The sequence below is a fragment of the Trachemys scripta genome, chromosome 10 (genome assembly GCF_013100865.1).
Source record: "Trachemys scripta elegans isolate TJP31775 chromosome 10, CAS_Tse_1.0, whole genome shotgun sequence".
NCBI lineage: Eukaryota > Metazoa > Chordata > Testudines > Emydidae > Trachemys > Trachemys scripta.
In genome coordinates this window covers 52514402-52527007 of record NC_048307.1, presented here as the reverse complement: position 1 = coordinate 52527007, position 12606 = coordinate 52514402, and the positions used below count along the sequence as shown (strand labels likewise).

The following is a 12606-nucleotide window of genomic DNA, read 5'->3' as shown; positions in this document are numbered from 1 at the left end:
TTCTATTATTTTACACTTCTTTAATTATGCAAACCCATATCTGCGTAGGCACATTCCAACAATTATAAATGCAGACTTTAGACAAAAAATCTCAAGTTCCCCATAAGAAATGGACCTAAACACAGCTAATATGGGGCACTTTCATTTGAAAGTTGCATTCCAGACTGAGCGTAGTGTGAAATTAACTACTTTGCATATTAAATGTTTTATTAACTTGCAATAGTTTAGTTGTCAGTAACAAACAGGCTGGAGGGATTTTTGTTATTATGAGACTGCTGTATTCATTCAGCCATTTTATTGGTGGTGTGATCTTCAGGGTAAATACAATGGAGTGCTCACTGTTTCATTTCCATTTAAATAATCATCCGTAGTCCTGTGATTTGTGTTTTTTACCAAATATTATTTGAGATTTTTAACAAGAATGTGCAACAGAACTTCACTTAAACTGCCCCCAAAACGCATCTGATTGCATCACAACTAAACTCTAAAGCCACCCAAAGAAGCAAAGGATCAGAAACAAAGTTGGAAGCAATACATAATAGCCAGAGGTGCAGCAAAGGAAAAAGGGCAATTTGTTGTACTGTAGAGATTAAATTCAGCCTACTTTAATCTTCTAGAGACGTCTGACCTTCACAATTGCAAATTAAATGTACAAAAGACTGGGGGGCGGGGGCGGAGACACCTCTTAGGTATTGGTTTTCAACTGAGATTTTACAATAGTCTGAAAATGATTCTAGTGGATTAAGATGAGACCAACAAGAAGATCTGAGTAGATAATCTTCATCTGGATGTATATTGTATTAAAACTACTGTGTCAATGTAAATTGAGAGAATCTTGAGTAGTTTAAGCAGCGACGCATTAGAATGAACTTTTTAGCTACATTATAAGAAACCCTTGTAGAAAATAAGGTGTTATTTTTCTGTAAAAATATCTTACTATTTTCCCCTCTATGAGTAATCTGTGTCAGTAATAGTTTAGATGAACTAACAAGCTCATGTTCAAGGATGGATGTATTTATTAGGTGGGTTAATTAAGGAATGGTGTTAAGAATATTGTTCATATTGGAATGTATTTGGCAAGAGGTGGAATTTTATTCTTTTGGTAGAGAGAGGTGTGTAGAGAGAGACCAGTAATAAGATTTCTTAGTATTTGAGTTCAGCTTCTCCCTCTGTATTTTTAGACCCAAGCAAACTCATCCCTTCATGTCTTCCACGTATGATCACCTTAGTGTCTTACCTTTTTGGTCTTGAGCAGTCCCAAGTAGAACTGGTCCTTTGCTCCCCCGAGGAATGCTTTTCAAGGTACATCCATGATTCTGATCTTCGGACTGCTAATGTAGCAAATGGACTGCTCTATTTATCCTCCTCTCCTTTTATTGACCCCTTATATCCCTAGAGCTAACCCCTGCAAGTTGTTCCACTCCATAGGCATGGTCTCTTCCATGGTGGTGCAATGTATTATTGCCAAGTGACTATAGCAGGTAGCAGAGTATTGCGCAATCAAGATGTCAGTGACAAATCACTTTAGGTTAAACTCGAGAGAGAGTTTGCAAACGTGTCTACATTGTTTTTAAACATGGTGCCAAGTTCTTCTTTGGAATCTAAATCCAGTTTGTATTACTAATTTCCTTGATGTGTTTTGGATATTGCAGTTCCATGATAATTGAATTCTAAACCCTTGCAGTTGACTTTCTGCACATAACAGACAATACTCTTACTACTTCAACCTGCGTCTTAATTAAAATGCTATGGATGAGGGGAGAGGCTCCTTTGAAAGAATTCCTGAATCCACACAAACAGCTGGACTTTATTCCTAATGCTTTAGATCAGTGGCTCTCAACCAGAGGTCTCAACCAGGGGGCCACCAGCAGGTTTCAGGGGCTCCGCCAAGCAAAGCCAGCATTAGATTTGCTAGGGCCCAGGGCAGAAAGCCAAAGCCCCACAGCATGGGTCCCCAAGCCCCGCTACCCAGGGCTGTAACCAAAGCCTGAGCAACTTAGCTTTGCGGGGCCCCCCATGGAATGGGGCCCTGGGCAATTGCCCTGCTTGCTACCCCCTAACACTGGCCCTGGCTTTTATATGGAGAAAAACAGCTGTGGCACAGGTGGGCCGTGGAGGTTTTTTCAGTGTGTTGCAGAGGCCTCAGGAAGAAAAAGGTTGAGAACCCCTGCTTTAGATTACTGTGGGTCTTCACATCTCATTCAGCAGCCTGTCATTAGGCTGTAGGCTATTTTAACAATAGCTCTTCAGTATTCCTAATAAGTTTTTGCAATGAAAGACTAACAATGTGAAGAAGGAAGCTCTTAGCATGTTTATGGTGCCAGGTGTTTTTTTCCTTTGTTGTTAGAAATGTACGGATTGATAATAATGATCATTTCATTTTTCATCTGCAGTGGAAAGTGACAGAGTTCTTTATGGTAAATTAAGTCAAGGGGAGGTAATGACTTCATAGGTTCCAGTTGCTAAATGCAATAATGCCTATTTTATCTGTTGTGTTCTCTACATTACTCAAGCTTATGCCAGTTCAGCCTTTTAACTGTTTTTCCCCCCCTTTAAAGTTTGCAGCTAAACAGGCAGCAGCTGCTGCCACTCAGACAATTGCAGCCTCTCAGAATGCGGCCGTTTCCAACAAGAACACAGTAGCCCACCAGCAACTTGTCCAGAGCTGCAAGGTAATATTTCCTAACAGAGGAAGCAGTCACTTGGCAGATAATCTGTAGTCTGTGTCCCTTTTAATGCAGTTAATTTCTTAGGAAACTGAAATTCAGCTCCCTTGATTTAATCACTTTGTGCCTTTGGACAGGAATTCTTAAGTTGCCTGTGTCAGTCTGACTCCAAAGCATTTGATTCTTGTTCCGTTGCTGTACCAAATATAACGCTGCATTTACTTCTAAGAATGCTTTTTTCCTGTTTTGTTGCCCACAGTTAGTTATCATCTGTTAAAGTCAGGGAAATGTTGTTTTAGAATGTGTGCAAGGCAGCAGTGTGCCTTGTCTAATGTAGATGCCTTTTACAAATGTTTAGGCAGTATCTATTACAGAGGATGAGCGGATGTGAATATTTTTTGCAAGTATCTCCAAAATGCAAACGTGCTGCAAATGTGGCATATTTCTTGGGGTGTATGCTGCAGATAAATCAGCAATACCCTACATGCAGTGTACATCAGGCAGAGAGGTGTTCAATTTGATTATAAACTGGATTACTTTGGGGGTTGCCTTGCACTGAAAGAGTAGTGAACTGACAGGAAGCCTTCACGGCCAGTTCACTGTGTAGGAACCATCCCATGGTGAATCGCCTTCAGAGTCTGTATGCTTTTCCAGAGCTGTCTACGGAGCATTGCTTGAAGTAGTGTACTCAGTAGTGGTACTCAGGGGACAGATACAAAGCCTACTGGAACTTAATTAGGCCTTACCTCTATGTTTAAGGTCTTAATTGGTCCTGACTAGAGAAATAGGAGACATTGTTCCTTTGTAGTGACCAGTGGAATTAGGTGTAACACTCATGGCCAGTGGCTGGTGTTTATTAGCTGTGCCCCCAGCATCACTTGACACAGCAGAAGTACAGATCTTCTACCCTATTAGTAATTGGTATCTGTGCCATGCTTCTTGAACTGTGTGGCTGCTAATCACAATATGTGTATATCGCCTCCTGAAGGCTATTCAGGGGGAGGTTTGTGTGGTTGAAATTCTTATACAGATTTCATGAATATGAGGAATTATCACTTGTGACTGTCAACTTGTGCTTTTCTGTTGTGCATTACAAGAGATTTAACTTCATGCCAGATAAGTGGCTGCGTGGTATCATGTAGGCCAACTGGCAGACTGCTCTTTATGGTCAGAGTTGGTATCCAGTGAATATTGTACAGGTGGGGAAGGGAAGGTATGTCTCTGTTCTCTAGGGGTGCTCCAGTACAGGTAAGGAGGTTGTATCGCAGTGCAGAGTGCAGCTGCCCAAGAGCAGTACTTTCCTTCCCTTTCCTTGGTCCATGGACCTGACTTGTCTAATTTAGATTGTAATCACCTTGAGCAAGGACTGACCTTCTACACGTGTGTAAAGCACCATGTTCACGAGAGATGATATGGAAATGATGAATAGTAATGAAACTGGACTGGGGTGACGACTACTAGTGAAATTTCTGAATGCTCTATTTTAACACACTATAAAGCAAGGCTAGTGGCTTGTGGTGTAATGAGAAGAAATGCTTCCCTAGTGTACTGAGACAACATGGATAGCAGCTTAATACTGTGACCCAGGTTCACCTTGTCACCCTACATGCAGCCTATGCCCTTAAATTCCCTTTCCAAACCAAATTGTAATGAGACCATAGTGTTGGGTTATGGGATTCCAGATTCACTGACGAGTAGGTTGCTGAGAGCACAGAGCTGTGATATGCCAGAGGTAAGCACATGGAGACGCCCTCACATTTTCCTGATTGTAAGCCAGAGTGCAGAGTAAGTCGCTTGACAAGAGACTGTTCTTTTGTGGTTTAGCTACAGCTGGCAGACTAATTTGTGCTTGTGAATAATGTTGCTTCAAGACCCCTAGAGAAATAAGAAATCAAGTGGAGTGCAAAAGAGCCTATTCTTCTACTGAGAGAAGCTATGCAGAAGTCAGGAACACCGCAACTATAATAGACATACATTTTCAAGTCAAAGATCCCAGAAAAAGACATTAACACTTACCAATTGGCTATTAAGTATATTACCTTCCACATTAGAGTTTTTGAAAATTTGGTAAATAAAAGAAGTAGCTTGAACATATCTCAAAGAGCGGGGCATACAAAACTTATCTGGTAGGTAGATGATATTTTTTTCAATAGGATAAACTGCCTTTTGCATTTCTATGTGTTGACTGCTGTTCATTCAAGTTTAGCTTTGACATTGATTTATTATACAGCAGATAAAATCCTCTTTTGAAGTTTCTTCCTGAAGTGGAAAACATTTTTGGAGACTGTATTGGAGATAAATCATGTGAACACGAGTTGACATTTGAATAGGGGTGAGAATACAATTTTAACAATATACATTTTCAGAACATTACAACCATACTATAAACATCTTATTGGAAGTCAGATAAAAGTAAGGTGAGTACCAAAGGAGAGAGAGAGAGTTTTCTTGAAGCAAGAAGGGTGCTTGAAAGATCTACACAATTAAGCAATTTGGAGTGTAAAACAGTAGTTTAAATGTCGAAAACAAAACATTCCTGAGTCAGTGAAAATATCTCTGATGAACCTTTTTTGTTACAGAAAAGTCTTAACCTTCCTTTATAAACTAACTTCTAGAATTCTATAAGAAGAGTCAAGTTCTTCAAATACTGTAGGAACTCTCCCTAAACAGTCAATCTCAGATTTAAGTTCTGTGAAATCTTAACTATTGTCTACAGAATCATATTGGTATCATCCCTTTTAAATTCTGTAGGTCTCTTCCATAGGATGTGAGGCTTTGTTTAGTATTGAATGAGTTTTTAAATCTAACAATTAAAACTTGCTCCTTTGTTGCCAACAGAATGTTGCTGACCACATTCCTCAGCTGGTGCAGGGTGTGAGGGAAAGCCAGGCTCAGGCAGAAGACCTCAGTGCTCAGCTTGCACTGATAAATTCCAGCCAGAACTTCCTTCAGGTAAACTGAATCAAAGAAATTCAGGAGATTTTTTTTCCCTCAAGAGCACCTTGTGGGTCTTGAATTGTCTTCACTTTATGGAGTGAGAGATTTGCATGTCACATTGGAAGGACAAATTGAGAGCTCTGTGTTTAGTCATTGATTGTGATGAGGAGAACTTAGTTTGTCACTGGGGCAATAGGTGTTGCCACAACTGCCCTGAGTTTGAGCCGCAGGTAACACAGGCTACTGTCTGTTCAGCTTTCTTTGAAAGTGTGAAAATGTGATACTCTTTGCACTGAGACTGGCTATTGAAAAGGAGGCTCAATTGGCAAGGCAGTGAAAATGCCATGAGTGTCTGGAACCTTGCCTAAACTAGAGCTCTTACACATTCCACTGGAGCTGGATATACCATCATTGTACAGTTCCTTAGTTTAGATATAGCCACAGTGTTTCATCTGGAGTTCTCAAGTGTCACCCCTGCTTTTCAGATGGCTTTCTGAGACACAGAAGTGATCTAACTTAATCAAGGTTTTGAGGAGAACCCAAGTGATGAGCAACAATCTATGCTTCCTTCCAAACACCGAACAAAAGATAACAAAGGTGGTTTTAATAACAAAGGGCCAGATGTTGCTTCAAGATAAATGTTGGAACTATTATTGGCAGTTAAAATAAAATCAGGAAGCTCTATACTGAAATGTTATAAATTTTTCAGATTTGTCAGGCACTCCCTTCTGTCTTATGGGGAAGAAGTGAATCTTTTCAGTGGTCACTGTCACCACTTGGTGGGGTATTAAAAGTGAAATAAGGCATTGAGTCTAATTCTACTCATGTTGCTGTCACAGGACTGTCTCAAGCTGTGGTCTGGCTTGCATAAAATCAAAAATCACAGGTGCTTTTCTCTTTTGAGAGCTGCACATTTTATTTTCCTTCCCTGAACACATTCCAAAGCACAAAGGAAAAGAACAAAGCCCAGAATGACAAATCAAGTCCGCCAGCTTCCTGTGTTTAAAACTGCCTCCACTCAAGCTCCGGAGCTGTTTTTCTCTGTGCTTGGCCTGATTGGCGCCAGACCTAATCAGCCTCACCTGACCTGCCATGATTTAATTAGGGCAATTATCCCCTTTCTGTTCTGACTAATTTGTCATTAAGGTACTCCATGCAGCACTGGAGCACCCTGTCACAGTTAGCTCACCCATATAGTCCCATTGAAGTCACTAGGACTACTCACCTTGTCTGTTTAAGTACTTGGGGCCCATGGAGATGACATGGTATTGGAAGGTAAGCAAGGTGTGTTATCCGCAGATCCTGTGCTGGTTTATTACTTAACTGATTTTTTTTCTGTTTACTAATATTGAGAAGGAAAACATTAAATATTCAGAAATGTTGCAAGAAATTACAAATGTACCATGTATATTGTCCATGTATGTCTGTGTAAACATATGCACAACTGATAAACTGTTCTGTTTAAATATTTAAACTCCCTATTATTTATTTATTTATCTATATTACAGGAGCCACTTAGAGGCTCCAGTCAGACATTGGTACCCATTGAGCTAGGCACTGTGCAAATAAATAAAGCAAAGACAATGGCTGCTGCAGAGATCCCACTGCTCAGGATTATGACAAGGCACAACATGTGAATACACGAATCGGGATTGGATAGGGACAAAGCATAGGTAAAACTGAATGCATTTGCAGTGGTCCTAGTAGTCAGTTGGCTGCCAGCCTAAACAGTGGTAATGGCAAATAATGGCAAAACTTAGTGTCCTAAGTGTTCTGTCCGTTCTAGACCTAGTTTCATAATAGAAGCATTTATACAAGGTTATAGGCACGAGCTGATGAATCACAACGCATTCTTCTTTAATCTTTAAATAGCCTGGAAGTAAGATGGTGGCATCCGCCAAAGCTGCAGTACCTACTGTAAGTGACCAAGCCGCAGCAATGCAGCTAAGTCAGTGTGCCAAGAACCTTGCAACGAGCTTAGCTGAGCTAAGAACTGCCTCCCAAAAGGTGGGTCAATATCCCTTTTGAGCAGTTAGACGTTAACTGTGGCTTACAACACCTGATTTTGTAAAAGTTTGTGTGCAGTAGGAAATGTCATTTGGAAGTCTGTATTCATTGCTGTTCTTTTAGCTCTATTGATTGTGAGTTAATCACCTAAAATGAAATTGAACGGTGCTAAATATGTCTCAGTTTCCTTTGTGGCTCTGGACAATGAATTCCTCTGCTGGCAAGCTAAGTATGTTGTGCAGTAGTTTTGTATCCAAGATATGCAGCATGCCAAGATGATCTTTGGTGTCTGCATAGTCTCTTCAGAAACAGATAATCTTCCAAGACATGATCACTGATGAATCTTCCCATTTTTGGTGGTAGGACAGTTGCTTAATGATCCTAACGGTTTCTGTTTGTCTATTTTCTGGATAGGCTCATGAAGCATGTGGCCCTATGGAAATTGACTCTGCTTTGAACACAGTCCAAACACTCAGAAATGAACTGCAAGATGCTAAGATGGCCGCTGTAGATGGACAGTTAAAACCACTCCCAGGAGAAACGGTAACTAGTGGGGCAGAAGAGGCTTAGCATGGTCATCATTTAGGAATTCTGTCCCATAACTTGAGTGAGCTGTTGTTAAAATTCAGTTTTAAGGTGTCATTGGTAAAAGGAGTCAGTCACATGCTCATTCCAATGGCATTTTACACAGATATTCTTCCAAAATCCATTCCCAACACTACGCATAGGTGCTGGAAGTAGGGGTGTTGGGAGTGATGCTGCTGCAGCCCTGAGCTTGAAGTTGTTTCCATCGTATACAGGGGTTACAGTTTGGTTCAATGGCTCTGAGCACCGCCACTATACGAATTGTTCCAGCTCTGACACCAGGAAACATCCTTATGCCAATAAGAAAGTGTTCTCTGGCGGAAATAATTTTTGGAGGCAGGGCCTCCTTCCCTAGAGTACTGAGGGGAAAAAAATTCAGCTTTTAAGGATGCTGTCATAAAGATTTTTAAGGTCTTTCTTTCCTTTGTTTAGCCAGTACATTGTAATGAAAAATACACACGAGCTCATTACTTGATTTTTATTTTTTTTTACCTTGGGTTTAGAGAGCAAAATATGTTCTTAAAAATATGTCATTATTTATATTGCTAATTATTAGAACTAAATTTTAAAGCTCTAATTTCCTTCTCATAGTGCCTGCTATTTGCTACCTTCATTTCATTCAACTTGTACAATGAAAATACAAGGGTCTGAGACTCACTAATGCAGGGCAGCAAGGTGTAGGTTTCAGTAGCTGAGGTGGATGCTAGTTGGGAGGGAGGGAGGGAGGGAGGGAGGGGGCGGGAAATCTTTCCATTGCTCTTGGAAGGAAAATGTATTTTAATTCAGTTTAAACAAAGACTGTTATCTCTTGAATATTTTCACAGCTGGAAAAATGTGCGCAGGACCTCGGAAGTACCTCTAAAGCTGTTGGTTCATCAATGGCCCAGCTGTTGACTTGCGCTGCTCAAGGCAATGAGCACTACACAGGTACTGTTACTGGAAATTGCTAATGAAAATAAGACACTTTGTAAAAGAACATACCAGGTTGCAGAGGCTGCTGTCTAGCAGTGTATATTCAATATAAGTTGGGGCTTCTGTTAATTAAAAAAAAAAAAGGCAATCCAAACCTTTTTTGTGGAGGAGATAGCTCTTCAGTGTACAATTAAATGCCATGTGGTTTAGAGATTAGTGTTGTGAGACCCCAGTTAAGCTGAAAATGCTGCAATGTGCATATTGAATAGTTGAAAGCACTTGGTTTTTTTATGTTTTCCCCTGTAGATGGGAAAACTGAGGGAGAGTGGTTAAGTGACCAGCCTCAGAGAAGGAGTCATTGTTAAGCCAGGATTAGGATTTAGACATTCCAAAACACACTGCCCTTTAGCTAGATTTTATTTTGGTATAGGACCTTATTCCTCATTGGAATTTCTCATTTGTTTTGCCTGTGCCTGTATGTATATTTCCAGGTGGCCAAAGCTGTGTCTCACTCATTAAATAACTGTGTGAATTGTCTGCCTGGACAAAAGGATGTTGATGTGGCCTTGAAGAGCATTGAACACAAGATGTGTTTGTTAAAACGGTGCACCCCTTACTGCATGTTCTGAATTTACATGTATCATGCAGTTAGTATCTCTAATTCATGCATCAGATTTGCATAGTAAGGGATAAAGCCAGTGGATGACATGGATGCACAATCTTTCCATGTGTGGTTTTCCACAGTTACTCCAGCTCGCGTGTTGTGTGCATTATTTTACTGAAATAGGTCTGTTTCTAAAAAGTGTTTACATTTCTGTTTTGGAAAAGGATGCGTACATTTAAATGGACGTCAAATATTAGTCCTTAAAATTCTCTAAGTAGGTGTTGACGTTAATGCTGAAATGGGATATTTTTAAGTATTATTGATAATCATTATGGCAATTACTGTTTAATTTGATGTAATTGGATCAAGACTACACAGATGTCAGTTGCTTTCATTTGAACTGGATATAATTGGATTAAGATGACACAAATTTTACATAGTCATACAGAAGTCAGTGTTGGATGTCCAATGAAAATTCAGAAGTCTTGATACTTGAAGCTGAAATCTAGTAGCTCTTTTAAAATCAAGCAATAAGATAGCTGTTAGGTTAGAAAATCCTAGCCAGTAATGCATTCCTATGTAGTTGAAAGTCCTCTTCAGTATCTGTTTCCGTACTTTCTATCCAATACAAACTTTGGTAATATGAAAATCTTTTTGTGCTTGAACAAATGCTGAGGTGGTGGTCTATGGGTGTTTTGTTGTTTACTGCATAGCACTTGGGTACTGTTAATCCTAATTTTATATTCCACTGGTGGAAGAGTCACTGCAGTTCATATTTGTCCTTCTGTTCATTTGCGAGTTTCCTTTGTTTTGTTTGACTGAAACTCACTGCCCCCAAATGAAGACTGAACCATCAGGCATTATTTTTATTGTTGCTGCATGATATGTGATGACCCCTCCCCCACTTTTATAAATCTGCGCAGCTGTTATATTCGACATTTCAGGTGCTGACTTGTCTCCTGGAGGACTTTGGCATGATCTTTAAAGGACTGGGTTGGAGCCAGAAATATTAAAACTCATCTCCTCATTTTCCCTTTTATTGAGACTGACAGTAGCTGCATCTCAGGCTCAGCAGTGATCAGGACCCTATTGATCTGTGTGCTATGAGTGTCCCTGCCCTGAGGAGGTCAAAGGTTAAATAAACAAATCAGAATAATTAGGGAAGGGGAAGGTGCCATAGAAAGGTGAAGTGACTTGCACACAGTCATACAGCAGGTGAGTGGATAATCTGGGATTAGAAGACAGGACTCCTGACTCCCATTCCAGTGGGAAGTAACTAGTGAAGGAAAAAAGAATTCAGAACCTGACACTTCTAATGTAGAAAAAAGAGGATTTTTCTGGGGAGAGTTGAGGAGTTATTTGTGGCTTATAAGTAAGGAATAGGCCAGGGCAAAATTTGTATTGCAGGTCACTGAAGAGAGGGATGGAAACTAGAAACAGTGGCAAACCCGATCAGTGCATAGAATTAACCCTACTTTACTTCTGCAATTGTAGTACTGAGCATGTTAACATTAATACACTTTTAATTGGCAGCCATGTAATTTGTATTCATTAAGTTGTGAAACTACATCCCAGCTGTGTAACTGTCTAAATATTTATAGATTGGAAAGCAAGTGATGTAACAAAGCAGACTGGTGCAGTGAATGGGAACCTTTTTTGTAGTATTTTTGTTGTAGGAATGACAGAATTAACCTCTGTGCTGCAACTGAAAAAGACCACCTACATAAATGGAGTGTGTTGTTATGCAGTTCATTGCTGTGTAGACAATGATTTTACCTCCGTTACTCTGGGGGCTAATAAAGATCATTTAACAGTTCCAGAGTACTATATAGCATTTCAGTAAGGATGAATTAAACACAAGATAGCTACTTTCTTCCACTCCTTGCAGGGTCACAGGTCTTGGCAACATGGCTGTGAACATATTGAGAGTATAGGTCAGACAGGCTACACAAGCCAGTTTTCATAGGTCTGCTACATGACTGTCTGCATGATGAAACTAAGTTATGCTACTGTGCTGCTTTCTCCTTGAAATCCTCTGTGTAGCTTTTATACTTCAATTTCAGCTTGTGCCCTATCCAGCTTTGGTGAAAATTTCAAAAGCCTAAGTCCCATTTTCCAAAGAGATTTAGACTCTCAGGGCCCTAAGTCTCCTTGGAAGCCAATAAGAGTCTAAATCCTAAGTCATTTAGTCTTTTTTGAACTTGTTACCACTGGTAGCTAAGACTTGTACTTTTTCACTAGCTAAATTGGAAGTAACTTGAAACTGTTAAATTTTTCTTCTTCTCCCTCCATAAAAAAAGATCTGTTTGGTGATTTAGAACCACCCTGAAATGAGCTTTTGTGGGTATAATATTGATTTTATGGCTTTGCTGTGGTTATTTCTCAAACGTGTTCACATCTGAAACACTCTCATTTTAAAATGTTTGCAATGTTCTGTAGAAAGGGGGTCATTACCTTGCAATTCAGCTGCCATAAAAGAATACACATTGCGCCTTAGAGGATACTAACCAAGTATTTAATGAAATCTGAATGTAGGGGTTGCTGCCAGGGAGACAGCTCAAGCTCTGAAGACTTTGGCTCAGGCAGCAAGAGGCGTTTCAGCATCCACCACTGACCCAATGGCAGCACATGCAATGTTAGATTCTGCAAGGGATGTCATGGAAGGCTCTGCTATGCTTATTCAGGAAGCAAAACAGGCTCTGGTTGCACCTGGGGATGCAGAAAGTCAGCAGAGGTTAGCTCAGGTAAGTTGCAACCTGGACTAGTGCTCCTGCTGTACAAAAAGTGCAGAGAGTGACTTCATGTTTAGCTCAGGGCACTAATAATGCAGCCAGTTCTGGAATGTAATATTCTAGGCACCTTTGGGAGACATGCTGTTAATGTAATTCTCTTTAC

The 12606-nt window shown here is 40.1% G+C and overlaps 1 protein-coding gene across 2 annotated transcripts in view; it reads left to right on the top strand.

Annotated features, from left to right (window-relative positions):
• Positions 1–12606, top strand: part of TLN2 (talin 2) — a 367623-nt gene that overhangs the window by 248332 nt on the left and 106685 nt on the right. For both annotated transcript variants that reach the window (XM_034782956.1, XM_034782957.1), the window contains exons 23-28: positions 2559–2672; positions 5505–5618; positions 7476–7610; positions 8025–8153; positions 9020–9122; positions 12247–12455. In XM_034782956.1, coding sequence (XP_034638847.1) covers positions 2559–2672; positions 5505–5618; positions 7476–7610; positions 8025–8153; positions 9020–9122; positions 12247–12455 — 804 coding nt within the window. The remainder of the gene's footprint in view (positions 1–2558; positions 2673–5504; positions 5619–7475; positions 7611–8024; positions 8154–9019; positions 9123–12246; positions 12456–12606) is intronic.